Genomic DNA, 25,615 nt, shown 5'->3' with positions numbered 1-25,615 from the left:
TTATGGCTTAAATTTTTTCTCTTGACAGATAGGACTTTTACTGACTGTTTATTGGGCTTTTTGAGATTTTTTTTTTTTTAATGGGAACACCACAGGGATAATTGAAAGTGTTATATTTCATATATACACACACTGCTAAAAATAAAGGGAACACTTAAACAACACAATGTAACTCCAAGTCAGTCACACTTTTATGAAATCAATCTGTCCAGTTATGAAGCACCACTGACTGTGAAACAATTTCTCCTGCTGTTGTTCAAATGGAACAGACATGAGGTAGAAATGATAGGAAATTAGGAAGACAATCCCTATGAAGGAGTGATTCTGCAGGTGGTTTCCACAGACAGTTTCTCTGTTCTCATCCTTTTTGGTTGTTGTTTTGGTCACTTTTGCATTATGTCATTGCTCTCACCCCTAGAGATAGCATGTTTCTACAACCCACAGAAGTTGCTCAGGTAGTGCAGCTCATCTAGGATGGCACATCAATGCGAGCTGTGGCAAGAAGGATACCTGTGTCTGTCAGTCCAGAGCATGGAGCAGATACCAGGAGACATGGAGTGGGCCGTAGGACGGCAACAACCCTGCATCAGGACTGCTACGAACTGTGCAAACATAAACAGTAGGAGCAGTGCGAGAACCCTGTAAAATTACCTGTAGCATGCCACTAACATCCATGTGTCTGCGCAAACTGTCAGAAATAGACTCCATGAGGGTGGTACGAGGGCCAGACGTCTACAAGTGGTTTTGCGCTGACAACACAACACCATGCAGGGAGATTGGCATTTGCCAGAGAACAAGATTGGCAGATTTGATATTAGCACCCTGTGCTCTTCATGGATGAGAGCAGGTTCGCACTGAGCACATGCGACAGACGTGACAGAGTCTGGGGACGCTGTGGAGAGTGATCTGCTGCCTTCAACATCCTCCAGCATTACCAGTTTTGCAGTGGACCAGTAATAGTGTGAGGAGGCATTTCTTTGGAGAGCTGCACAGCCCTCCATATGCTAGCCAGAGGTACCATGACTGCCATTGGGTACCGGGATGAGAACCTCAGACCCTTTGTGAGTCCATATGCAGGGGCAGCGGGCCCTGGGTCCCTTCTGATGCATAACAATGCTAGGCCTTGTTTCTGAAGTGAATCAGCAGTTCCTGCATGATGAAGTCATTGATGCTATGGCCTGGCCTGCTCGTTCCTCAGACCTGAATCCAATAGAGCACATGTGGGACATCATGTTCGTTCCATCCACCAATGCCATGTTGCACCACAGACTGTCCAGGAGTTGGCGGATGCTTTAGTCTAGGTCTGGGAGGAGATCCCTCAGGAGACCATCTGCCGCCTCCTCCGGACCATGCTCAGGCATTGTAGGGAGATCATACAGGCGCGTGGAGGCCACACACACTACTGAGCATCATTTCCTTGTCTTTAGGCATTTCCACTGAAGTTGGATCAGCCTGTAATTTGATTTTCCACTTGAATTTTAAGTAGGATTCCAAATCCAGACCTCCATGGGATATTCATTTTTATTTACAGTACAGACCAAAAGTTTGGACACACCTTCTGATTGTACAATTTTCATAGTCATGGAAAATCTATAATTCACACTGAAGGCATCAAAACTATGAATTAACTTATGTGGAATTATATACTTAACAAAAAAGTGTGAAACAACTGAAATTATGTCTTATATTCTAGGTTCTTCAAAGTAGCCACCTTTTGCTTTGATGACTGCTTTGCACACTCTTGGCATTCTCTTGATGAGCTTCAAGAGTTAGTCACCAGGATTGGTTTTCACTTCACAAGTGTGCCTTGTCAGGTTTAATAAGTGGGATTTCTTGCCTTATAAATGGGGTTGGACCATCAGTTGGGTTGTGCAGAAGTCTGGTGATAGTCCTACTGAATAGACTGTTAGCTGCTTTTTTCTTCCATAATACAAATTCTAAGTAAAGAAAAACGAGTGGCCATCATTACTTTAAGAAATGAAGGTAAGTCAGCCTGAAAAATTGGGAAAACTTTGATAATGTCCCCAAGTGCAGTGGCAAAAACCATCAAGCGCTACATAGAAACTGGCTCACATGAGGACCACAACAGGAAAGGAGGACTAAGAGTCACCTCTGCTTCTGAGAATAAGTTTACCCGAGTAACCAGCCTCAGAAATCGCAGGTTAACAGCAGCTCACATTAGAGACCAGGTCAATGCCACACAGAGTTCTAGCAGCAGACACATCTCTACAACAACTGTTAAGAGGAGACTTTGTGCAGCAGGCCTTCATGGTAAAACAGCTGCTAGGAAGCCACTGCTAAGGACAGGCAACATGCACAAGAGACTTGTTTGGGCTAAAGAACACCAGGAATGGACATTAGACCAGTGGAAATCTGTGCTTTGGTCTGATGAGTCCAAATTTGAGATCTTTGTTTCCAGCCACCGTGTCTTTGTGCGACGCAGAAAAGGTGAACAGATGGACTCTACATGCCTGGTTCCCACCGTGAAGCATGGAGGAGGAGGTGTGATGGTGTGAGGGTGCTTTGCTGGTGACACTGTTGGGGATTTATTAAAAAATGAAGGCATACTGAACCAGCATGGCTACCACAGCATCTTGCAGCGGCATGCTATTCCATCCGGTTTGGGGTCATTGTCCTGTTAAAAAAATAAATGATGGTCCAACTAAACGCAAACACACCTCCAGGCTGTGTAAGGGCTATTTGACCAAGAAGGAGAGTGATGGGGTGCTACGCCAGATGACCTGGCCTCCACAGTCACCAGACCTTAACCCAATTGAGATGGTTTGGGGTGAGCTGGACCGTAGAGTGAAGGCAAAAGGGCTAACAAGTGCTAAGCATCTCTGGGAACTCCTTCAAGATTTTTGGAAGACCATTCCTGGTGACTACCTCTTGAAGCTCATCAAAGCCAAGAGTGCAAAGCAGTCATCAAAGCAAAAGGTGGCTACTTTGAAGAACCTAGAATATAAGGCTACTTTCACACTAGCGTCGGATTCGGCCTGTCTCAATGCGTCGGGCCGAGATTCTGACGCTAGCGTTTGATGCGCTGCACAACGGAGGCAGCGGATGCATTTCTCCGGCGCATCCGCTGCTCCATTGTGAGGTGTGGGGAGGTGGGGGCGGAGTTCCGGCCGCGCATGTGCGGTCCGAAAAAGCGGTCCGTCAGCAGCAAAAAACGTTACATATAACGTTTTTTGCTCCCGGCGGTCCGCCACAACACTGCGCAACCGTCGCACGACGGTTGCAACGTGTGTCAATGCGTCGCTAATGTTACTCTATGGGGCAAAAACGCATCCTGCAAACACCTTTGCAGGATGCGTTTTTTCCCCTGAACGACGCATTGCGACGTATTGAAAACCACGCTAGTGTAAAAGTAGCCTAAGACATAATTTCAGTTGTTTCACACTTTTTTGTTAAAGGGAACCTGTCACCCCGTTTTTTGAGATTGAGCTATAAATACTTTTAAATAGGGCCTGCGCTGTGTGTTCCTATAGTGTATGTAGTGTACCCCGATTCCCCATGTATGCTGAGAAATAACTTACCAAAGTAGCCGTTTTCGCCTGTCAATCAGGCTGGTCAGGTCGGGAGGGCGTGGTGACATCGCTGGTTCTTCCTCAGCTTTACGTTGGTGGCGTAGTGGCGTAGTGGTGAACAAGCAGCGCGCGATCTGCGCTGTCATCCCTTTCGTCGGTGGGGGCGGCCATCTTCCTGGGGCCGCGCGTGCGCAGATCGAGTGCTCTGCTGCACGGGGCTTCAGGAAAATGGCCGCGGGATGCCGCGCGTGCGCATTAGAGATCGCGGCGGCCATTTTCCCAAAGCCGAGTTTGGGAGTATTTTTGAGTTTTGTGGAGGCGGTATACCCATATATCGGAGATCTTGCTCCTTTGATGGCGCTGTCAGAGATTGTCAGCAGGATTTAAATAGCTGAAGAGCTGTGGGTGAACTCGCTTCGGCCCCTGCTCTTACAGACCGATGCCCTCTGTGTAACCCAGCGGCATCTCCCTGGTATGGTGCGGGCCTAGTTTCTGAGCCAACTCCATACACCCACTGTGACAGCACGATGTAAGTTTACAATTTGTGAACATCAGAGTGAACGGCGGTAAATAAGCTCATACGTTGGATAGTTTTATCTTAAAGTCTTGGATAAGGCCATTCACTGGATGGAGATGGCACCTCGTCTAACTTTGTAGGAATGACACTTGCACGCATCAATGTCGGGACGTGAAGAAATCCAGCATCTGTACAGTATGGTGACGCCTGTCTTCTACATCTGTGGACAGATTTCCTCTGTGAGTCAGAATGAATCTTCGGACATGACTGTAGTGTTATCTTCAGTGTGTGGATGTGCCCAGGACAGTGGAGCGGAGGCTTCTGTCAGATACCGTACATGTTACATACCTGGAGGAAAGGACTACGGGCTGGTCAGTGGAGCAGTGCACCGCTCTTCTGTACAAGCAGGACTGGCTGACATTACATTGTATATTATGGCCTTTTTTTTTTGTTATCCCATTTGTCCTCCTGACAAATCTCACTGTTTCCATGTTTCCACTTTGGGATCCCCATTTTATAATCTACGTCCCTCAGCTTCTACCGGGGGCGCTTTGGCTTCGGTGGTCCCACCTGTTCTGGACTTCCAGAGGGAATACACTTTGAGAGGCCCTCTCTTTGGGAGTCTTCCCTATTAAGTTTATAAAAAGTAACAGGCGCCTTATTTAAAGGGTTCTGCTGTGCGCCTCTTCTTCATGTACAAAAAAAGTTACTGATTTACTTTTATATGCAAATGTTGACCTATGTCCAGATAATGGCCTCAGTCCTGACACTGGTGCTGTACTGGACTCCCAATAAAGCTTCCTGTGTTGGCCAGGACCTAAGCCAGCACCCTCATGATATAGAAGGGGGTTGGCTTGGCAACTAAAGAGTCCGTCAGCCTTCACACACCTCTGTAACTATGCGTCCATACATGAATCTCGCTCCTGTGTGGAGGACAGGGCTGAAGGTGAAGCCGCCGGTACCCCATGCTCTCCGCACATCTGTGGGCAGCAGGACGTTTTTTTGTTTTTGTTTTTTTTTAGCTTTTTTTTTATAGAAATTGATAAAGAACCTTTTAGGGACATGACCACTTTTAGAAGAAGAGGTCCCGTATTGGGACGTCAGCTGCTCATTCACTGCCTTACCTCTAACTAGTGTTTACCACCAGCGTCCCCTGAAAAGGAGTCCGCAGAGCTAATGCCCTGTAAATGGAGGCGGCATCTTTCTTTCCAGTATGAAATCACTGCGGGACGAACCTCTAAAGGCCATCCGAGTGGTCTGATTGCTATGTAGAAGCCCTGAAGTGATGAAAGGAACAATGAGGCGAGTAGCGCTCACTTACGGAGCCCATGGACGGAGCTGTGCAGCAGGTGCATTAACACATCGCTTACACTGGAGAGTGCTGCCCACCATTCTCTCCAATTGACCTGCCGGAGAATAGTGTTTTTAGAAGGTCGGAAGAGGGGACCATCCATCCGGTTATTGCCTCACACCCCCTCTTTAGTATAAAGAGAAAAAAAAATCAATGTTTTCACGTCATTGCATCAGCGTCGTCCGAACCGAGCGATCAGCTATAGAAGTGAAGCCGGGGTTTGCTGTAAATGGCAATTTTTAAAGGCGTATTTTACCTCCTGGTGGAGGAGCCCCTTATCGTAGATGAACTGATGACTGGCCCCATGGATGGAACAAGCGCACTCTGATTCCCATAGTTCCAGTCCGGGGGCACAAAGGGTTAATAGGTCGGACGCCCAGGCCCTAGTGCGGAGATGTATTCTAATGGCTTAGTAACCATTATTGCAGGCGTCCTGTAATCGGTGCCATCACCTTCTCACTAGTATTAATCTTTTCCTTTTTCTCTAGTGGCATTCATTTTCAACTGGATTGGGTTCTGTCTGTCCTTCTGTATAACCAACACAATTGCCGGGCGCTATGGTGCAATCTGTGGCTTTGGATTGTCTCTCATCAAATGGATTTTAATTGTGCGGGTAAGTGACTTTCTGCATGTCTGACGATGTGGAGAGCGGCAATACATTTATAATTTTAACATTTTCATATTGAAATTAATGTTTCATTATTGAGAAAGTCTGTTCTAGAACCCCAGATGACCCGGCTAATTTCTGATTGCACTGCAAAGATATTCAGTAATTAGAAAAGCAGTAATAGAATGCTGTTTGCAAAGCTGCAGCAATACATATGATTGTCCACTGTGTGGCACTGTTGTTCCAAGTATAAGCCTGCTTCCTTTTTTTTTTCTTCCCTTTTAAATGTTCTGGAAACATCTGCACTTAGGCACAAAGCGCCAGGGGGTTTACCAAGGAAGCAGCTCCTAGGAACTCTCCAGACAGAATTTAACACTATAATATGCTTTACATTTTTCATTTTCAAACCTATTGATCTGATGCATTTTTGTTTCTGACATTCAATGCACAAATGTAATTGCCGGAGTATTTCTGTTGATTACATGGAAGCGGGGACAGTTCACTGTCACATTTCTCTTGGTTATAGTAACGTGTGTGTGACGCTTACATGCAAAATGATGCAATTTTTTTTTTTGTGGGGGTGGGAGGGATATTTAGCCCCTTAACGACCAGAGGGATTTTTGATTTTGCATTTTCATTTTTTGCTCACCTTCTTCCCAGAGCCATAGCTTTTTTAATTTTCGATCAAGATGGCCATTTGGGGGCTGGTGTTTTTTTTTTTGTTTTTTTTTTTGTGGGACGAGTTGTAAGTTTGAATGACACTGTTGATTTTAACATAACATGTACTGGAAAACGGGGAAAAAAATTCAAAGTGCGGTGAAATTTAAAAAAAAAGTGCAATCCCACAGTTGTTTTTTTGTTTGGCTTTTTTACTATGTTAACTAAATGCCATAACTGAGCTGCCATTATGATTCTCCAGGTCCTTACGAGTTCATAGACACCAAACATGTCTAGGTTCTTTTTTTATCTAAGTGGTGAAGATTTCCGGCGTTTTCATTGTTTTTTTTCTCGCTATGCCGTTTAGCAATCAGGTTCCCTTAAACAGCTTTTATTGAATAATTTCATACATAACATGCAAAAAGTAAAAAGTATCCATGCAAGGACAAGGAAAAGCAAAAAATAGCAAAACAGTCAAGTAAAACGGCAAGACAATCCGGTAAAGCATAACTGCCTTACATGAGTCGGATTCACTCAATAACCATTTATTGATTGTCCGGAGAGTGCCATAATGCTGTCTAGTGTATCATATTCCTTATCATTATAAACATCTGATAAACAAAAGAGAATGAAAAGAAGAAAAGAAAGTACGGAAAAAAAAAAAGAAATGAGAAAATAGGGGGGTCTGACACAGTTTAGCAATCAGGTTAATCCTTTTTTTTTTTAATTTAAAAAAACTGACCATCACATGCAAACATAGACTAAGTGTGAACAGGTGCTGAACCTAGAGTCGCCAACTCATATACATACAAACAAAAAAGGCAGCACCATAGCATGCAGATATGAAATATGAAAATTGAATTGCATTACTGCACTCGAAATATGAAAATTTGAGAAAGTTTAGAGCATAAATTGGCCAATTCATGTGTGCCTGGTAGCCACGGTAAGGCGTCTCTTTTACCAGGACCAAAATTTCATATGGTGTCAGTGTAGTGGTTGTGGTAGATCTCAAAACCGAAAATGTTACCAAATGTGATGGGGTTTCTGTCACTGTCTGCATGTCACTGTCATGCGATTTGGCAGGGTTTGGGGTTTTTTGGGGTGTTGCAGCAAAATTGTAGCATTGAAAAATTGTTCTAATTTTTTTTGGTCGTGCAATTTGTAAGAGAAATGTTGTCATACGACTAATGTCGCCATGTAGCACCAGCCTAAATACCATCACCAGCCTTGTGGGGTTCTTCTGTATAAAATGGTAGAAATTTATTGCAGGTAGACCAACTTACCATTAGTCCTGTCTCCATTGGACAGTAATTGACCAGATCACATAGCTGGAGTAGGTTATCACGTTTATAAATCTTAAAGGGAACCTGTCAGCAGGATTGTGCTCAGTAACCTACAGACAGTGTCAGGTTGGTGCAATTATACTGATTAAAATTATACCTTGGTTGATGAATTCCCTCTTGTGGTTGTTGTGTACCGTATTTTTCAGACTATAAGACCCATTAAGACACAATGTACTTACCAGTTGTGTGGCTGCAGCAGTAGTCGGGCAGTTCTGTGTTGGTCTGATGCTGAAGGGCGATATGACTCACATCCCGGGCTGGTGAGGCAGTATTGGGTGGTGCAGGGGCTCTGCCAACATTTTGCAAAAGCCCGGAGCCCCCGCACTTCCATTGCTGTGATTCTGTGGCCTCCAGGAAAAAGGAAGCTGGAGGCCATTTTCCCAGAGGCCACCGCATTGCGGCAAATTAACATTCAAAATGGCGGTGGCAATTTAGTCATATAGTACTGTGTGGCAAAAATATGTATATTTTACTCGAAATGGCGCTGTATGGCCATGGATGATAGTATTAGTGCCGTTTAGATAAATTAGTTGTGTGTGAAAGTAAACCTTGCCTGACAATTTCAATACCCAACCAATGTGTGAGGGTAAGCAATGTCCGACCAATGTCTACATGTAAAACTAAACATTGGTTAAGGTACCGTCACATTTAGCGACGCTGCAGCGATCTAGACAACGATTCCGATCGCTGCAGCGTCGCTGTGTGGTCGCTGGAGAGCTGTCACACAGACAGCTCTCCAGCGACCAACTATGCGAAGTCCCGATGTTTACCCTGGTTACCAGTGTAAACATAAAAAAAAAAAAACACTACATACTTACATTCCGGTGTCTGTCCCCAGCGCTGTGCTTCTCTGCACTGACTGTGAGCGCCAGCCGGAAAGCACAGCGGTGACGTCACCGCTGTGCTCTGCTTTCCGGCCGGCACTGACACAGTGCAGAGAAGCAGAGCGCCGGGGGACAGACACCGGAATGTAAGTATGTAGTGTTTTTTTTTTTTTTTTTTTACATTTACGCTGGTAACCAGGGTAAACATCGGGTTACTAAGCGCGGCCCTGCGCTTAGTAACCCGATGTTTACCCTGGTTACCAGTGAAGACATCGCTGAATCGGCGTCACACACGCCGATTCAGCGATGTCTGCGGGAGTCCAGCGACGAAATAAAGTTCTGGACTTTCTGCTCCGACCAGCGATGTCACAGCAGGATCCAGATCGCTGCTGCCTGTCAAACTCAACGATATCGCTAGCCAGGATGCTGCAACGTCACGGATTGCTAGCGATATCGTTCAGTGTGAAGGTACCTTTAGGCATTGCTTACTTTCACACATTGGCCTCGCATTGCTTCTTGTCACACATTGGTCTCGCATTGCTTACTTTCCCACATTGGACAGGCAATGTGTGAAAGCAAGCAATGCCTGACCAATATGTGAAAGTAAGCAATTTCTGACCAATTTATGAAAATTGGCAATGTCCTACCAGTAAGCAATATGTAAAACTAAACTTTGCCTAATCAATGTGTTTAAAATAAGCAATGCCTGACCAATGCTCTGCCAATGTCTTGGGTAAACTATACCTGACCAATTCAACTCCTCCCGCTATTTTTATGGTTGCAGTTTTGTATTTTTCTTGAACTTTTTTTGTTCAGAATAGTCACTATATTTTTTTCAGACGTAGAAATCTTTTTCCACTAAATAATTTGATGAAATTACCCTTTTTCAAAAAAAATGTTATGGTTTCAAATACATCTTGCATTGGTGGCCTAACACTTTGCATTGTTCATGCTTGTACGGCGGAAGCAAAGCTGAACTTTGGGATCCTGACAAACGCAACAGCAAAAAAAAAAACAACAACAAGAAAAGCAGCAAAAAAAGCCTGCAAAACCTGCTTTTTATCAGCAACTTTTTACTTCCAAGAAATCAGGTTTGGGTTCCAAAGAAAAAACACACAAAAGGGCCATAAAAGTGATTTTAAAATATCTCCTATGGTTGTATAGCAGAAGCCTAGCCGCACAGATTAGATAGCAGTTCCGTATCTGTGGGAAGCTGACTTATATTAGCACAGGCATGTCTGCTGGCATCATGTTATATTATGCTCCATTTTTAACCACCTGTCATATTCATTTCCTTGTACAAACTGGAGTTGCTCTCATCGGCAATCCCCATTCGCCAAGTCTGCGGCTTCCCTCTATTGTAATCTTTTGGGTTTTTTCCGGGATCCCTATCCAGATTTCAGGAGGCTTGAAGGATGCAAAGCTCTTCTATCACCGCCTGACAGAGAACTAACTGAAGTGATGTTCTAATCCCTGAGTATTACGGTCTCTGTTAAGTCATCCGTTGCCGGCTCTACGATGACTGTCAGCACTTGTCTCCCGACAAGTCTTAAAATGATTCTGTCTGTTTAGGGAGAATAATTGTCAGATATGTCCACCGTGGTATCAGTCTGATATCTTCTATGGACTGCAGTTAGAAAAAAAGCTAGACAGGGGCACGATGTGTCCGAGGGATGGAGAAGAGCGAATTGGTGTCATAGAAGAAGCAGACACAATTCACAATCTGTCATGAAGTTTTATTAAAGTGGAGCAGTTAAAATGTACAGTATATTCTCCACTGTGAATGCAAAGATGGTGAAATCCTAGACGCATAAGCTTTAAATGGGAGTTTTAGTAATACAATTCTGGCTGTGTGTGTGTGTTTATTTATACACATGCCTATATCCTTTGTGTATATTGGTACACCACAGAAAAAAAGGCATATTGGACCTAATTTCAAACACGACCTCAAATATGGGCCCACTAAATTGTTGGTACCTTTCCAAAAATGTGGGTCTACAACTTTTGGTTCAAACATGTGATGCTCGTTCAAATTCACCTGTGCCAAGTACTCGCTGTGGTTAATATGACAACGCACTTGAAATCCGATAAAAAGGGAATGGTTGACTCAATGCATTGTGTGTCTGTTTGTGCCACACTAAGCATGGAGAACAGAAAGAGGAGTAGAGAACTGTCTGAGGACTTGAGAACCAAAATTGTAGATTAATATCAACAACCTCAAGTTTTATCTCCAGAGATCTTCATGTTCCTTTGTTCACATGGCACAACATACGACGTTTCAACCTGTTTTACTATAACTAATCTCCCTGTACGTGGACTGCTGAGAAAAATGAATTAGGGTACCGTCACACAGTGCCATTTTGATCGCTACGACGGTACGATTCGTGACGTTCCAGCGATATCCATACGATATCGCTGTGTCTGACACGAAGCAGCGATCAGGGATCCTGCTGCGAATCGTACGTCGTAGCAGATCGTTTGGAACTTTCTTTCGTCGCTGGATCTCCCGCTGTCATCGCTAGATCGGTGTCACACCGATGCGTTCGCTTGTAACCAGGGTAAACATCGGGTTACTAAGCACAGGACCACGCTTAGTAACCCGATGTTTACCCTGGTTACCAGCGTAAATGTAAAAAAAAAACAAACAGCACGTACTTACATTCCGGTGTCCGTCAGGTCCCTTGCCGTCTGCTTCCCGCACTCACTGACTGCCGGCCGTAAAGTGAAAGCAGAGCACAGCGGTGACGTCACCGCTGTGCTTTCACTTTGCGGCCGGCAGTCACTGAGTGCGGGAAGCAGACGGCAAGGGACAGACACCGGAATGTAAGTATGTGCTGTTTGTTTTTTTTACGCTGGTAACCAGGGTAAACATCGGGTTACTAAGCGCGGTCCTGTGCTTAGTAACCCGATGTTTACCCTGGTTACCCGGGGACCTCGGCATCGTTGGTCGCTGGAGAGCTGTCTGTGTGACAGCTCCCCAGCGACCACACTACGACTTACCTACGATCACGGCCAGGTCGTATCGCTGGTCGTGATCGTAGGTAAATCGTATAGTGTGACGGTACCCTTACAGGTTGCAAGGCAGAATAGTCCGGATGGTGGATAAGCAGCTCAAATCAAGTTAGAAAGAAATTCAAGCTGTCCTGTAGGCTCAGGATGCATCAGTGACAACACAAACTATCTGCTGACATTTGAATGAAATGAAATGCTATGGCTACTTTCACATTTCCGTCTTTTAGAATCAGTCACAATCCGTCAGTGTTGAAAAGATGGATCCTGTGCAGATTGTAAAAAAACGGATTCACTGGATCCTGTTTTTTTGACGGATCCGTCGATGCAGCAGCTGCAGGAAAAATGGGTTAAATTAAAGGAATAGAAATCCTTCCAGGCATGCTCAGTGTAAACAAAACGGAATCTGTTGCTGGATTCCATCATTTGACGGACAGCAACGGATCCTGCGTCCATAGGCTTCCATTCTAGCCAACGATGGACGCCGCAGGATCCGTCGCTGTACGTTTTTTTGACGCCGACAAAAAACGTTACATTGAACATTTTCCAGTCTGCCAAAACACGACGGATCCGTCGCACTACTGATGCGACGTGTGGCCATCCGTCGAGATCCGTCGCTAATACAAGTCTATGGGTAAAAAACGGATCCTGCGGGCACATTTGCAGGATCCGTTTTTTTCCCAAAACGACACATTGCAACGGATCTGAAAAGACGGAAGCGAGAAAGTAGCCTATGGCAGCAGAAACTGGAGGGCCCCACTGCTGACACAGATACTTAAAAAAGCAATACTATAGTTTGCCAAAATGTACATGAGTAAGCCAAAACCCTTCTGAAAAAGTGTCTTGTAGACAGATGAGACCAAGATAGTGCTTTTTGGCAAAGCATATCATTCTACCGTTCAATGAAAACTGAATGAAGCCTACAATAAAAACACTGTACCTACAGTCATATATGGTGGAGCTTCAAACATGTTTTGGGTTTGTTTCTCTTACACACAATGCACGCAATGCGCACGCACTCGCACACAATACGCACTTGCACGCAATACGTACGCACTCGCACGCAATTCGCACGCAATACACTCGCACGCAATACGCACGCACTCGCGCGCAATACGCACGCACTCGCGCACAATACGCACGCACTCGCGCACAATACGCACGCACTCGCGCACAATACGCACGCACTTTCGCACAATACGCACGCACTCGCCCACAATACGCATGCACTCGCCCACAATACGCATGCACTCGCCCACAATACGTACGCACTCACACACAATACGCACGCACTCGCGCACAATACGCACGCACTCGCGCACAATACGCACAAAGGAAATGTGTAACACATTATTATACAATACCTTCACAGTAAATGGAGATAAATAACTGAGACACAATTGACTTTACTTTTATAATAAGTCCCGTAATATTGGGTGGCCTCACCTAACAGCGTGGCGAATATACGGTACCTACAGAGCGGCTAATGAAGGACGCAAGGTGTCTGCGTTGTGAGCTGCATATCTTCTACGCTGCTGTAATATTTTCCATTACGTAACGTGAAACTAACAGTATGGTTCCAAGGACACTTAAACAGTCAATACACCATTATTTATTCTCCTGCCACATTAATAAAACTCCTCTCGAATCTTATCGACAAAGGCAGATTATACAATCTGTTGTGTTCTGCACCGTGTACATTTCATTTAAGGCGCATTTGTACAGAGCGAGAACCAGAGACATCCAAAAATTGTATCTGATAGCGTCTTATGAGAAGCTATTTAAGCAAGTTGTGTAAGAAGTGCGACATAGATGAATACTAAGGACGTGTGATGGTTGGTTTATCAGTGAAGCGTACAGCCCCGCCGCAGAATCAATCAAAGTGAGCCTATTCATATTCCCTTATCATCCGGAGAACAGAACTATCTGGTGTGGCCAGTAACGGGCCTGAAACGCCACTTCAAGGTTCATTTAGTCGTGTTCTGCTCTCTGCTGGGAGCCAACTACAGGACCATCTAGTTTAGAAATGAAAGGACTTTAATGAGATGAAGGCTTTTGAGGTTAGTATCTTTTGACAGCAGCTGGCAATGGGGGTTTATGAGGTTAAAAGTTGCTCCTTTTTAAGGGGCGCGTAAAAAAATCTAATTTTGATGAGATTAAATTGCTTTAACTTTGAGGAAATCGTCTAAACCGGCAGCGTGCTGAGGTGTAAACTGGCCAGGTGGATGTGTAAGCCGATACTGCCGTGTTTGGAGATTTGTATTTAGTGCGGTGTATGGGGTCAATGCTGGGTCCGGGAGAATGGCAGCATCTTCTGGGGAGCTGGATATGGTGGTGCTCACAGCTGGGATGCAGCTACAGACCCGATCTGCCCAGCAGGAAGATGCCAGATTGCTGCTTCAAGTAAGGCTGTCATAACGGTTTACGAGTGACGCATAGCAACTGTCCTTATAGCCGTTAAGTGTAACAAGTCCTTGTCTGCCCTGCGGGCACTGCCAGTTATGTACAGAGACTGTTTACAGCAGCCTGTATTAGTTATCAGTGTAATCACCATGTCATCTGTATTTAGTCCCGGTAGGGAGACTGTGACTTCAGCATCATTATTATTCATCTGTGACTTCTAAAGTTAAAGTGGTACCAAAGCAGAGCTTCTCGGCAAAATATACAGTGCCCATTATTGATAAAATGTCCTCCAGGAAGCTGCAGCCCAGCACTAATGTTTGATCACCTCCTTTAATAATTCTGTATCATGAAATCACTGTACATGCACTTTACAATTTCTTCTAGGATTATAGACCATAACTCTCTAATATTCTCGTTTCAGTTCTCAGACTACTTTACTGGCTATTTCAATGGACAATATTGGCTGTGGTGGATATTCCTGGTCCTCGGTAAGTTCTCCATCCTAAATCCTGCATGCATTTATTACAGCAGTTACTAAAGAACCCCATATACTTTATACAGTTGTCGGCTGAACGATGGTTGGGCCGACTGGCCCTATCGAACTCTCCTGACTCCTCTATACACAGGAGCGCTCACTCTCACAAGCTCTCCTGCTTTTTCTAGGAGACCCACTGCCAGACTCCTTTGGCTGATCTCTTGGGGTCCTTTCACTTTGCCTTTTGTCACACATACGTTGTTCCCATCTGGGCTTGCATCCAAATTCCCCAGTAAAACAGCATTCGGGCGTATGTGTCGACAGGCCCATAGACTATAATGGTGCCGACAAAATGAACGTGTTCTCTGTTGTACTTAATTTTCTGGCATGTACACCTACTGGAGGTGAAGGTAGACTGCACCTGAGTGTTCACCTCCAGTAGGCATATGCACCTGAAAATGATGCAGGACAGAGCCCACGTTCACTCTGCCGTCACCATTATACACCTGAATCCCATTTTGTGGGTTGTCCAGATGTAAGCCCTGACTTGACTAACGAATGGGTGGCAAACTGCAATGGGAAAGCACTCTTCGAGAACAATAGGGTCAGCGGTCTGAAAGCGGCCCACAGTCTGTAGGATGCTATGTGTGACTTGCATATAATATTTTCTGATATGTGGACACAGTAGAACGCTACAGTTGACTTAATCCTACATCTTGTATATAGATACATATTTGTGACCATAGTGCTAAAGGCCACTTTTTAAGTCTGTAGAAAAGAGGCATGGATTTGTTTAGTGGTGGATAGTACCTGATTTATTAAAGGAGTGCAGCAGTTTTTTGGCACAAGACCTTGTTCTAAAGTTAAGTCTCTCATAGAATAAAATAATCCATTATTGTTATTTTCAGTTAGTCACTAAAGTATACTTTATTTTGCAAACTAAATAGAATCAGGTAGCTTACTCCACCCGCTGGACTCAGAAAGATATTGAGTAGGATATGAAATCAATATATGAAAAACTTACAGCCTTGTACAAAATGGAGCAACAATGAAAAGCTTCGTTTTTAAATCTGTTTATTGTTTTCTCCCCCAAATAAACCCTCCCCAGCAAATATGATTTAATATGATTTTCAAATAAAGTTTCTTGGTGAACCCTTGGTGTGGCTAAGTGCCATTTCACCCACATGTTAATATTAGTGCCGCTCCTTCTATATTGATTGCCAGCGCTGTCTGGAGATTAACCACCACTATGTGTGCACTGTCCCTCTGCAGGGAAGAGCACACAAATCACTGTCCCTTCTGACATTTATCATCTCCTCTGCTATCACTTTCTTGTAGGAGAGAGCACACATATCACTTTTTCCTGAAGATATCGCTCGGATGTATATGTGGAATGATGTCTGCTGCAAAGAGAGTGATGTGTGTTCTCTCCTGCAATGAAGTGATTGCTGAGGAGATAAGCAATGTCAGCAGTGAGAGGAGAGTGATGTGTGTTCTCTCCTGCACTGAAGTGATTGCAGAGGAGATGAGCAATGTCAGCAGTGAGAAGAGAGTGATGTGTGTACTCTCCTGCACTGAAGTGATTGCAGAGGAGATGAACAATGTCAGCAGTGAGAAGAGAGTGATGTGTGTACTCTCCTGCACTGAAGTGATTGCAGAGGAGATGAGCAATGTCAGCAGTGAGAAGAGTGATGTGTGTTCTCTCCTGCACTGAAGTGATTGCAGAGGAGATGAACCATGTCAGCAGTGAGAAGAGTGATGTGGGTTATCTCCTGCAATGAAGTGAAAGCAGGGAGACTAGAAATGTCAGCAGTGAGAAGAGACTGATGTGTGTTCTCTCCTGCACTGAAGTGATTGCTGAGGAGATGAGCAATGTCAGCAGTGACAAGAGAGTGATGTGTGTTCTCTTCTGCACTGAAGTGATAGCAGGGGAGATGAGAAATGTCAGCAGTGAGAAGAGTATGTTGCATTACCTCCATTTACATACAGTCATGGCCAAAAGTGTTGGCATCCGCGAAATTGTTCCAGAAAATGAAGTATTTCTCCCAGAAAATTATCACAATTTACACATTTTTTTTATACACTTTATTTCCTTTTGTGTGTATCGGAACAACACAAAAAAGAACTGAGAAAAACAAAGAGCAAAATAAAAATAATTTCACACAACCCACAAAATGGGCCAGACAAAAATACTACTTTGTTTCAAGCATGTGATGCTCATTCAGACTCACTTGTGGCAAGTAACAGGTGTGGTAAATATAAAAATCACACATGAAACCAGATAAAAAGGGGAGAAGTTGACTCAGTCTTTGGATTGTGTGTCTGTGTGTGCCACTCATAGCATGGAGAACAGAAAGAGGGGGAAATAAAACTGTCTGAGTACTTGAGATACCAAATTGTTGAAAAAGTCAACAATCTCGAGGTTACAAGTCCATCTTCAGAAATCTTGATGTTCCTTAGTCCTCGATGCACAACATAATCAAGAAGTTTGCAACCCACTGGCACTGTAGTTAATCTCCCTGGACGTTGATGGCAGAGAAAAATTGATGAAAGGTTGCAATGCAAGATAGTCTGGATGGTGGATAAGCAGCCCCAATCAAGTTCCCAAGAAATTCAAGCTGTTTTGCAGGCTCAGGGTTCATCAGTGTCAGCATGAACTATCCAACGTCATTTGAATGAAATGAAACACTATGGCAGGAGACCCAGGAGGACCCCACTGCTGACACTAGGAAAACATCTTGTGGACAGATGAGCCCAAGATAGAGATTTTTGGCAAAGCACATCATTCTACTGTTTAACGAAAACGGAATGAAGCCTACAATGAAAAGAACACAGTCCCTACAGTCAAATATGTTGGAGGTTCAAAGATGTTTTGTGTTTGTTTCGCTGCCTCTGGCACTGGGTGCCTTGACTGTGCAAGGCTTCATGAAATCTAAAGATTACCAAAGGATTTTGGGTTGCAATGTAGTGCCCAGTGTCAGAAAGCTGGGCTTGTGTCCTAGGTAATGGGTCTTCCAGCAGGATAATGACCCCAAACATACTTCAAGAAGCCCCTGAAAATATATTGAAACAAAGCGCTGGAGAGAGTTCTGAATTGGCCAGCAATGAGTCCAAATCTAAATCCCATTGAACACCTGTGGAGAGATCTTAAAATTGCTGTTGGGAGAAGGTATACTTCAAATATGAGAGATCTGGAGCAGTTTGCAAAAGAAGAGTGGTCCAAAATTACAGATGAGAGATTGATTGCAGACATTTATTCCAAAGGGAGTGCAACCCAATATTAAGTTGAGGGTGCCAACAAGTTTGTCCTGCCCATTTTTGGGGTTTTCTTTGAAAATATGTCCAATTTGTTTATTTTTTTTTCAGTTTTTTGTGTGTGGTGTTCCAATACACACAAAGAAAATAAACATGTATAACAAAACGTGTAATTGCAATAATGTTCTGGGAGAAATACAGTACTTCATTTTCTGAAACAATTTCAATGGTGCCAATAATTTTGGCCATGACTGTTACAATAAAATTGTTTTGGGGGGTGGTGGAGAGCAATAGAAGAACAGATTTAAAAGCCTAAAGAATTATTTGTATTGTTGCCACATCTCCTACAATACTTTGTGGATAGTTTGAAGTGTAAATTTGATGTGACAGACTCTCATTAAAGGAGTGTTCTCAAGTCCTTAGATAATTACAGTTGTAAAGCCCCTTTAAAAGTAAAACCTTGGAATGTATTTTTTTTTCTATGAAAAACCCTATTTTCTAATCTATGGTTTCGCGCTTGTGTCTTTTACCTGCCATCGTTGCCCTCTATGCACTTTGGCCAGTCCCCTGGACAAGTAGCTCAGCTCTTGCAAGCTCTTCTCGATGGATCCAGCCAGCTTCAGTGATCTGGACAATGAGTTAATCAGACTTGTTCAACCTGACAGGTTTATAGGTAGTAATGTATATCCATTACACCAGCGCCCTTAGTGAAAGGGGTAACTTAAAAAAACAATTTTAATTGGAATATAGGCTGTACTGCTGCTGGCAAAGCTCAGGATCCTGTGTGTCAAATCCCATACAAAAAGATATAATGAATACAAATTGTTTGCTGCGCTAATCCTTATAATGGTCACCTGATTGCCCCCCCAAAAAACTAAATTAAATACGGTAACACCAAATGAATAAAATAGCTGAAACAATGGTGCTGAATTCAATAGGTAAACATCCAATGAAGGGTTACACTGTGCACAATGGCAAACTTGCCCTTCAGGCTCGAACAACCAATAGTAGTGTTTTGTTAGAAATATACAATGTGCTACAAGCTGATCTCATGACTATCCTCCAACAATAAACCGTGTACTCCAAAGACACTTCTAATTAACATTTGGAGTGTACCACTACATTGGATGTTTACCTGTTGTATTCGGCACCGGTTTTTCAGCTATTTTGTTGATCAGGTTTATAGGTAGACCTAAATGGGTTGGGTGGGGGTTGTTTTTGTTGTTTTGGGATAACCTACCTTCTGCCATGGCGCTGACCTGTTATCACGGAGAGACCTTTTATATCTAAGGCAATGTTCACACTAGCATTGTGCTAGTGTGCGTCGGGTTAGCGTCGGGCGACGCTGCGGCGACGCATGCGTCATGCGCCCCTATGTTTAACATGGGGGACGCATGCGTTTTTGCTTGTTGCGTTTTGCGACGCGTGCGTCTTTTTTGCCGCAAGCGTCGGACCAAGAAAACGCAACAAGTTGCATTTTTCTTGCGTCCAATTTTCGGCAAAAAACGACGCACGCGTCGCAAAACGCAGCGTTTTTGCGTGCGTTTTGCCGCGTTTTTGCGTGCGTTGCGTCGCCGACGCAGCGGCGCACAACGCTAGTCTGAACGTAGGCTTACCGCACTTCTCATAAATGCAGGAGTGACATCAGTACTAGTCATCATTGATCTAAGCAGCTGGTCACCAAGTAACTAGTGGTCCACACACAGTAAAGTGACGCACATAGTATAATCCCTGTACGCCCCCCGCATGACCAGTAAAGCAGATAACATACTGTCACTGGTTGCCATGGCAACTGGTTCACGTGGAAGCTTATTGCACTGAATATTTCAGTTTTCTATGAAATCACTAGAACCTGGCCATCACTTCTGACAGTCAGATTCCAGAAGTGCACGATGAGCAAGGATCAATCATTGCTTGGTCTGTAGAAGATTCCATCCTAGGGAGGTAGGGATCAGTGGCTTCCATCGGAAAAAGTGGGATATGACAGATTACTATTATATAGGGAATTTATGCATCAAAAAAGTAATGCAAGTTTCTTCTATACGCTACTTTCTATACAGTGAACTTACACACTAGATGAATTTCGCTAGGCACAGCTCACACCATGTCATTGGTGCATGTTTGATATTAACATGGATATATATAATATATATTATGATCCCATAGACCTTAGTAGGTAAACATATATCCTAAAATTGTATATTTTTTGCATACATTTGGACGGCAAATGTCTGACTTATATGTTCAGTGTCACATGTCACACCAAACACCTGCTTCACCTATAGTGTGAATACAGCCTAATACATTTTAGAAACACTAAAATATTTATTGAGGCAAATGATGAGCACAGGAGAGACATTGGTGCAGTGCTGAGAATTGCCTAGCCCAGGTCACAGGTCACAGATCTGGCTTTCTATAGTCCTGGCTCTCTGCTAATAAATCCAGGGTTATTTCTCACTGCAATACACTTAATTTCTAGCTATTTATATACTACTAGATGGTGGCCCGATTCTAACGCATCAGGTATTCTAGAATATGCGTGTCCTCGTACTATATTGCCCAGGCACGTACTATATTGCCCAGGCACGTACTATATTGCCCAGGCACGTACTATATTGCCCAGCCACGTACTATATTGCCCAGCCACGTACTATATTGCCCAGCCACGTACTATATTGCCCAGCCACGTACTATATTGCCCAGCCACGTACTACATTGCACAGAGCCACGTAGTATATTGCCCAGCCACGTAGTATATTGCCCAGTCACGTATGTAACAGGTTAAAAAAGAAAAAAGAAACATACTCACCATCCGAAGAGCCCGTTGTAGTTCCGGCGCTTGTGTGCCGTGTCCGGTCCCAGGATTGGTATGAGCGCAGGACCTTCCATGACGTCGCGGTCACATGACCGTGACGTCATGGAAGGTCCTTCTCCCATAGCATCTTTGGAAGCGGAACCTGCCGCTTGCAGTGCCGAGGAGAGGACGCGACGGCGGAAGGTGATAATAAGGTTTTTTTTTTTATATTATTATTATTATCATTAATATTATTTTTAACATTAGATCGTTTTACTATTGATGCTGCATAGGCAGCATCAATAGTAAAAAGTTGGGGACACACAGGGTTAATAGCGGCGGTATTGGAGTGCGTTACCCATGGCATAACGCGGTCCGTTACCGCCGGCATTAACCCTGTGTTAGCGGTGACCGGAGGGGAGTATGCGGGCGACAGGCACTGACTGCGGGGAGTAAGGAGCGGCCATTTTCTTCCGGACTGTGCCCGTCGCTGATTGGTCGCGGCAGCCATGACAGGCAGCTGCCGAGACCAATCAGCGAATGAATAACCGTGACAGACAGACGGAAGTGACCCTTAGACAATTATATAGTAGATTACTTGGTATCTGTGCAATTGAATGAATGTCCTCATATGGATAAACTAAGCTACTGTTTGCTGCATTTCTACATTGTGGCTCCTAAAGGGGGGAATCTGTCTCTCTCTATATTCTTTATTAGGCATAGAAATTGGGTTTGTCCTAATGAGACGGTGGCTTTCACAAGAATGTTTCCATTCATTGACTAAAATGTATAATTCACAGTTGCAGAACGTAATTATGCAACACAGAAGTGGACAACTCATTTGAAGAAGCAGTTTCTTTTTTTTTTTTTAATTTTTATTATTTCATCACTAGTCCTCCAATATGTCATTTAGGTAGTACGCCATCCCTTATTTCTGTCTGGAAATTCTTTGTATCATTCTCTTCAGTTAAAGGGACACTGTCACTTGAATTTGGAGGGAACAATCTTCAGCCATGGAGGCGGGGTTTTTGGGTGCTTGATTCACCCTTTCCTTACCCGCTGGCTGCATGCTGGCTGCAATATTGGATTGAAATTCATTCTCTGTCCTCCATAGTACACGTCTGCACAAGGGAAGATTGCCTTGTGCAGGCATGTACTACGGAGGACAGAGAATGAACTTCAATCCAATATTGCAGCCAGCGGGTAAGGAAAGGGTGAATCAAACACCCAAAAACCCTGCCTCCATGGCTGAAGATTGTTCCCTCCAAATTCAGGTGACAGTGTCCCTTTAAGTCATGTTATCTTGGTAACCCCATTCCTTTATGTTCTGTGAAGAAAATCGCCACCTCTGTTGCCAGAACTTCCCATGTGATGAAATTGCATAGACTATAGGGAGACCGAATCTCCTATCAAAGACCATGATGATGACTTCACAGCTCCCGACACACAATTAGAATATAGATCATAGTTCAGCCTCTTGACTTAAATACTTTTTAATACATTTGATTAGTTAGTATTTTATAGGGGTAAGGATAATCACAGATTGTTCTCAGCAGACAGAGATGGTACCAGTTCTGGCTGATCGTGTGATGCTGTGCTACTGCTTCATGGGATTTATAGCCGAGCATAGAGGACTAAAATGCAGGCTGAAAGCTAGGTGTTGTAGGCTGATGGGACAAAACAGAAGGCTGAAGTACATGGAAATGGGTAGACTGCTTTATGAGAAAAGTACATGTTACGGTCTATCGGTTTTGGGTGCTTTTTTAACTCTATGGAGCTGTAATTTTGCGTGGGAGAACTTGGATACTTTCCTCTGTTTGATGGCTTGTGCTTATTGCATATGAGCTTTCAATAACGTATTAGGATTTGTTTCTACTGTACAGTTTGTGTTGGTGACAAATAAAATGCCATGTAGAGACCCAGTTGTGGAAGTTGTATTTGTGGGATGCATGTTTCTATCAGATAGGAATAACATGTAGCACTGGCGAAATGCGATCCATGCTGTGCACTGCTGCGCTTTGGCTTGACATTGTTAGTTTTATCAGTTTGGAGATTGTAATGTTCTCTTCTCAATCAAAAAGATGGATGTATACAGCATATCTGATATTTATAGCCGAAAAAAAAAAAAGAAAATCTCCACAGCAGTCATAGTTCAGTAACAATAAAGCATATTTATGAGAACTTTTATATGTTTTAAGCAAGTTATAAAAGGTGCCTTTGCCAGGAAAACGTACAGCATGCAGTGAATTCTGAAATGCCATTAAAATGAAAAATGAAATGTTTTTACGCGTATAATGCCACTTTTGCTTCTTTGTCCATGTGTAAACTGTAGTAGAAATGATGACGTGCCTCTCGTCTTCATGCCCATAAATATTGCAAATGAAATCCAAAGGCAATCTAAGGAAGATTATACATTATTGTATGCGGCTAATATTCAGTTCTAAGTATGACATTTTATTTTTCATTATATAAGGATGGTTTATAAGCCTTATTAATAATAGATCCAGAACATAGGGAAGAAATATAGATAACTGCTGGTTAAAGGGAACCTGTCACTAGATTCCTGCTGCCTGAAGCAGGGCCAGCGTCAATTAGAGCTTGGCCGGGGATCGCAGCCAATTATATTTCACACTGCAATGGTTCAAAAAAAAAATAACTTGTAAAGCTGGCCTAGGACCGTAAGGTGAGACCTATCTGGTCTGGCATGGTCCCCTGCAGGCTTCTCCTTACGCCACTCCATGTGATTGGCAGGCCTCCACTTTGTGTGTACATAGGGAGAGATCCAAGAGGGCTGGGAAAAAAACGGCCAGGACCGCACCATACTAGTGGGGTTTCTCCCGATAGTCGTTACATGGCTTTTCCACTTATGGCCCAAAAAGTCGCACTTTTTTCTTTTTTTTTTTTTTTTTTAATCACAAAAAATTGCCAAATTGAGAACACCTTCAGAAGCCTTACTCTGGGGGGTCATCCGTAGAATGCCCCAGAAAAAAATGTAAAAGTCTAATTTCATGAATCTGTCTAAAACATCTGGATAAAGCAGAGTTTGAAAGGAAAAAAAAAGACTTAAAGAAGCGGAGAAAGTAGTGCTGACTGTCTATATCACTGAGAGGCAAGTTATACACTACCGTTCAAAAGTTTAGGATCACCCAGACAATTTTGTGTTTTCCATGAAAACTCGTACTTTTATTAAGCAAATGAGTTGCCAAATGAATTGAAAATCTAGTCCAGACTTTGACAAGGTTAGAAAAAAAGATTTTTATTTGAAATAATTTTCTCCGGCAAGCTTTGCTTTCATCAAAGTATGCTCCCTTTGCAGCAATTACAGCATTGCAGACCTTTGGCATTCTAGCAGTTAAGTTGCTGAGGTAATCTGGAGAAATTTCACCCCATGCTTCCAGAAGCCCTTCCCACCAATTGGTTTTTGCGTACCATACGGTCAAGCCGCTCCCACAACAGCTCAATGGGGTTGAGATCTGGTGACTGCGCTGGCCACTCCATGACCGATAGAATACCAGCTGCCTGCTTCTTCCCTAAATATTTCTTGCATAATTTGGAGGTGTGCTTTGGGTCATTGTCCTGTTGTAGGATGAAATTGGCTCCCAATCAAGCGCTGTCCACAGTGTATGGCATGATGTTTCAAAATGGAGTGATGGCCTTCCTTATTCAATAACCCTTTTACCTTATGCAAATTTCCCACTTTACTAACACCAAAGCAATCCCAGACCATCATATCACCTCCACCATGCTTGGCAGATGGCGTGAGGCACTCTTCTAGCATCTTTTCAGTTGTTCTGCGTCTCACAAATGTTCTTCTGTGTGATCCAAACACCTCAAACTTGGATTCTTCTGTCCATAACACTTTTTTCCAATCTTCCTCTGTCCAATGTATGTGTTCATTTGCCCATATTAATATTTTCCTTTTATTAGCCAGTCTCAGATATGGCTTTTTCTTTGCCCCTCTGCCCTGAAGGCCAGCATCCTGGAGTCTCCTCTTCACTGAAGATGTTGACACTGGTGTTTTGCTTGTACTATTTAATGAAGCTGCCAGTTGAGGACCAGTGAGGCGTCGATTTCTCAAACTACAGACTCCAATGTACTTGTCTTGTTGCTCAGTTGTGCAGCAGGGCCTCCCACTTCTCTTTCTACTCTGGTTAGAGCCTGTTTGTGCTCTCCTCTGAAGGGAGTAGTACACACCGCTGTAGGATAGTATCTTGGCAATTTCTCGCATGGAATAGCCTTCATTTCTAAGAACATGAATTGACTGTCAGGTTTCACATGAAAGTTCTTTGTTTTCTGGCCATTTTGAGAGTTTAATGGAACCAACAAATGTAATGCTCCAGATTCTCAACTAGCTCAAAGGAAGGTCAGGTTTATAGGTTCTCTAATCAGCCAAACTGTTTATAGCTGTTCTAGCATTCTTTCACAAGGGTATTCTAACCATCCATTAGCCTTCGTACACAGTTGGCAAACACAAAGTACCATAAGAACACTGGAGTGATGGTTGTTGGAAATGGGCCTCTATACACCTATGAAGATATTGCATTACAAACCAGATGTTTGCAGCTAAAATAGTCATTTACCACATTAACAATGTATAGAGTGTATTTCTGAATCATTTAATGTTAGCTTCATTGGAAAAAAAAACTGTGCTTTTCTTTCAAAAATAAGGAAATTTCTAAGTGACCCTAAACTTTGTAACGGTATTGTACAGTCAGCGCTCCTTCCACAGCGCAGCAGGGCATCGACTTATCTCTCTGCTCAGAATAAAATTTCTGGTGTAAGGTACACCAAAACTTTTCATGAATGTCGGGCAGGCAATGTCACACTTCATCTCTCTCTCTAGCTCTGCC

General features: G+C 43.5%; 1 protein-coding gene across 3 annotated transcripts in view; it reads left to right on the top strand.

Annotated features, from left to right (window-relative positions):
* Positions 1 to 25,615, top strand: part of NDFIP2 (Nedd4 family interacting protein 2) — a 148,838-nt gene that overhangs the window by 82,169 nt on the left and 41,054 nt on the right. For all 3 annotated transcript variants that reach the window (XM_069758065.1, XM_069758064.1, XM_069758066.1), the window contains 2 exons: positions 5,887 to 6,011; positions 14,663 to 14,729. In XM_069758065.1, coding sequence (XP_069614166.1) covers positions 5,887 to 6,011; positions 14,663 to 14,729 — 192 coding nt within the window. The remainder of the gene's footprint in view (positions 1 to 5,886; positions 6,012 to 14,662; positions 14,730 to 25,615) is intronic.

The sequence above is a fragment of the Ranitomeya imitator genome, chromosome 3 (genome assembly GCF_032444005.1).
Source record: "Ranitomeya imitator isolate aRanImi1 chromosome 3, aRanImi1.pri, whole genome shotgun sequence".
In the NCBI taxonomy this organism is placed as follows: domain Eukaryota; kingdom Metazoa; phylum Chordata; class Amphibia; order Anura; family Dendrobatidae; genus Ranitomeya; species Ranitomeya imitator.
This window is presented reverse-complemented; position numbering and strand designations above follow the sequence as displayed.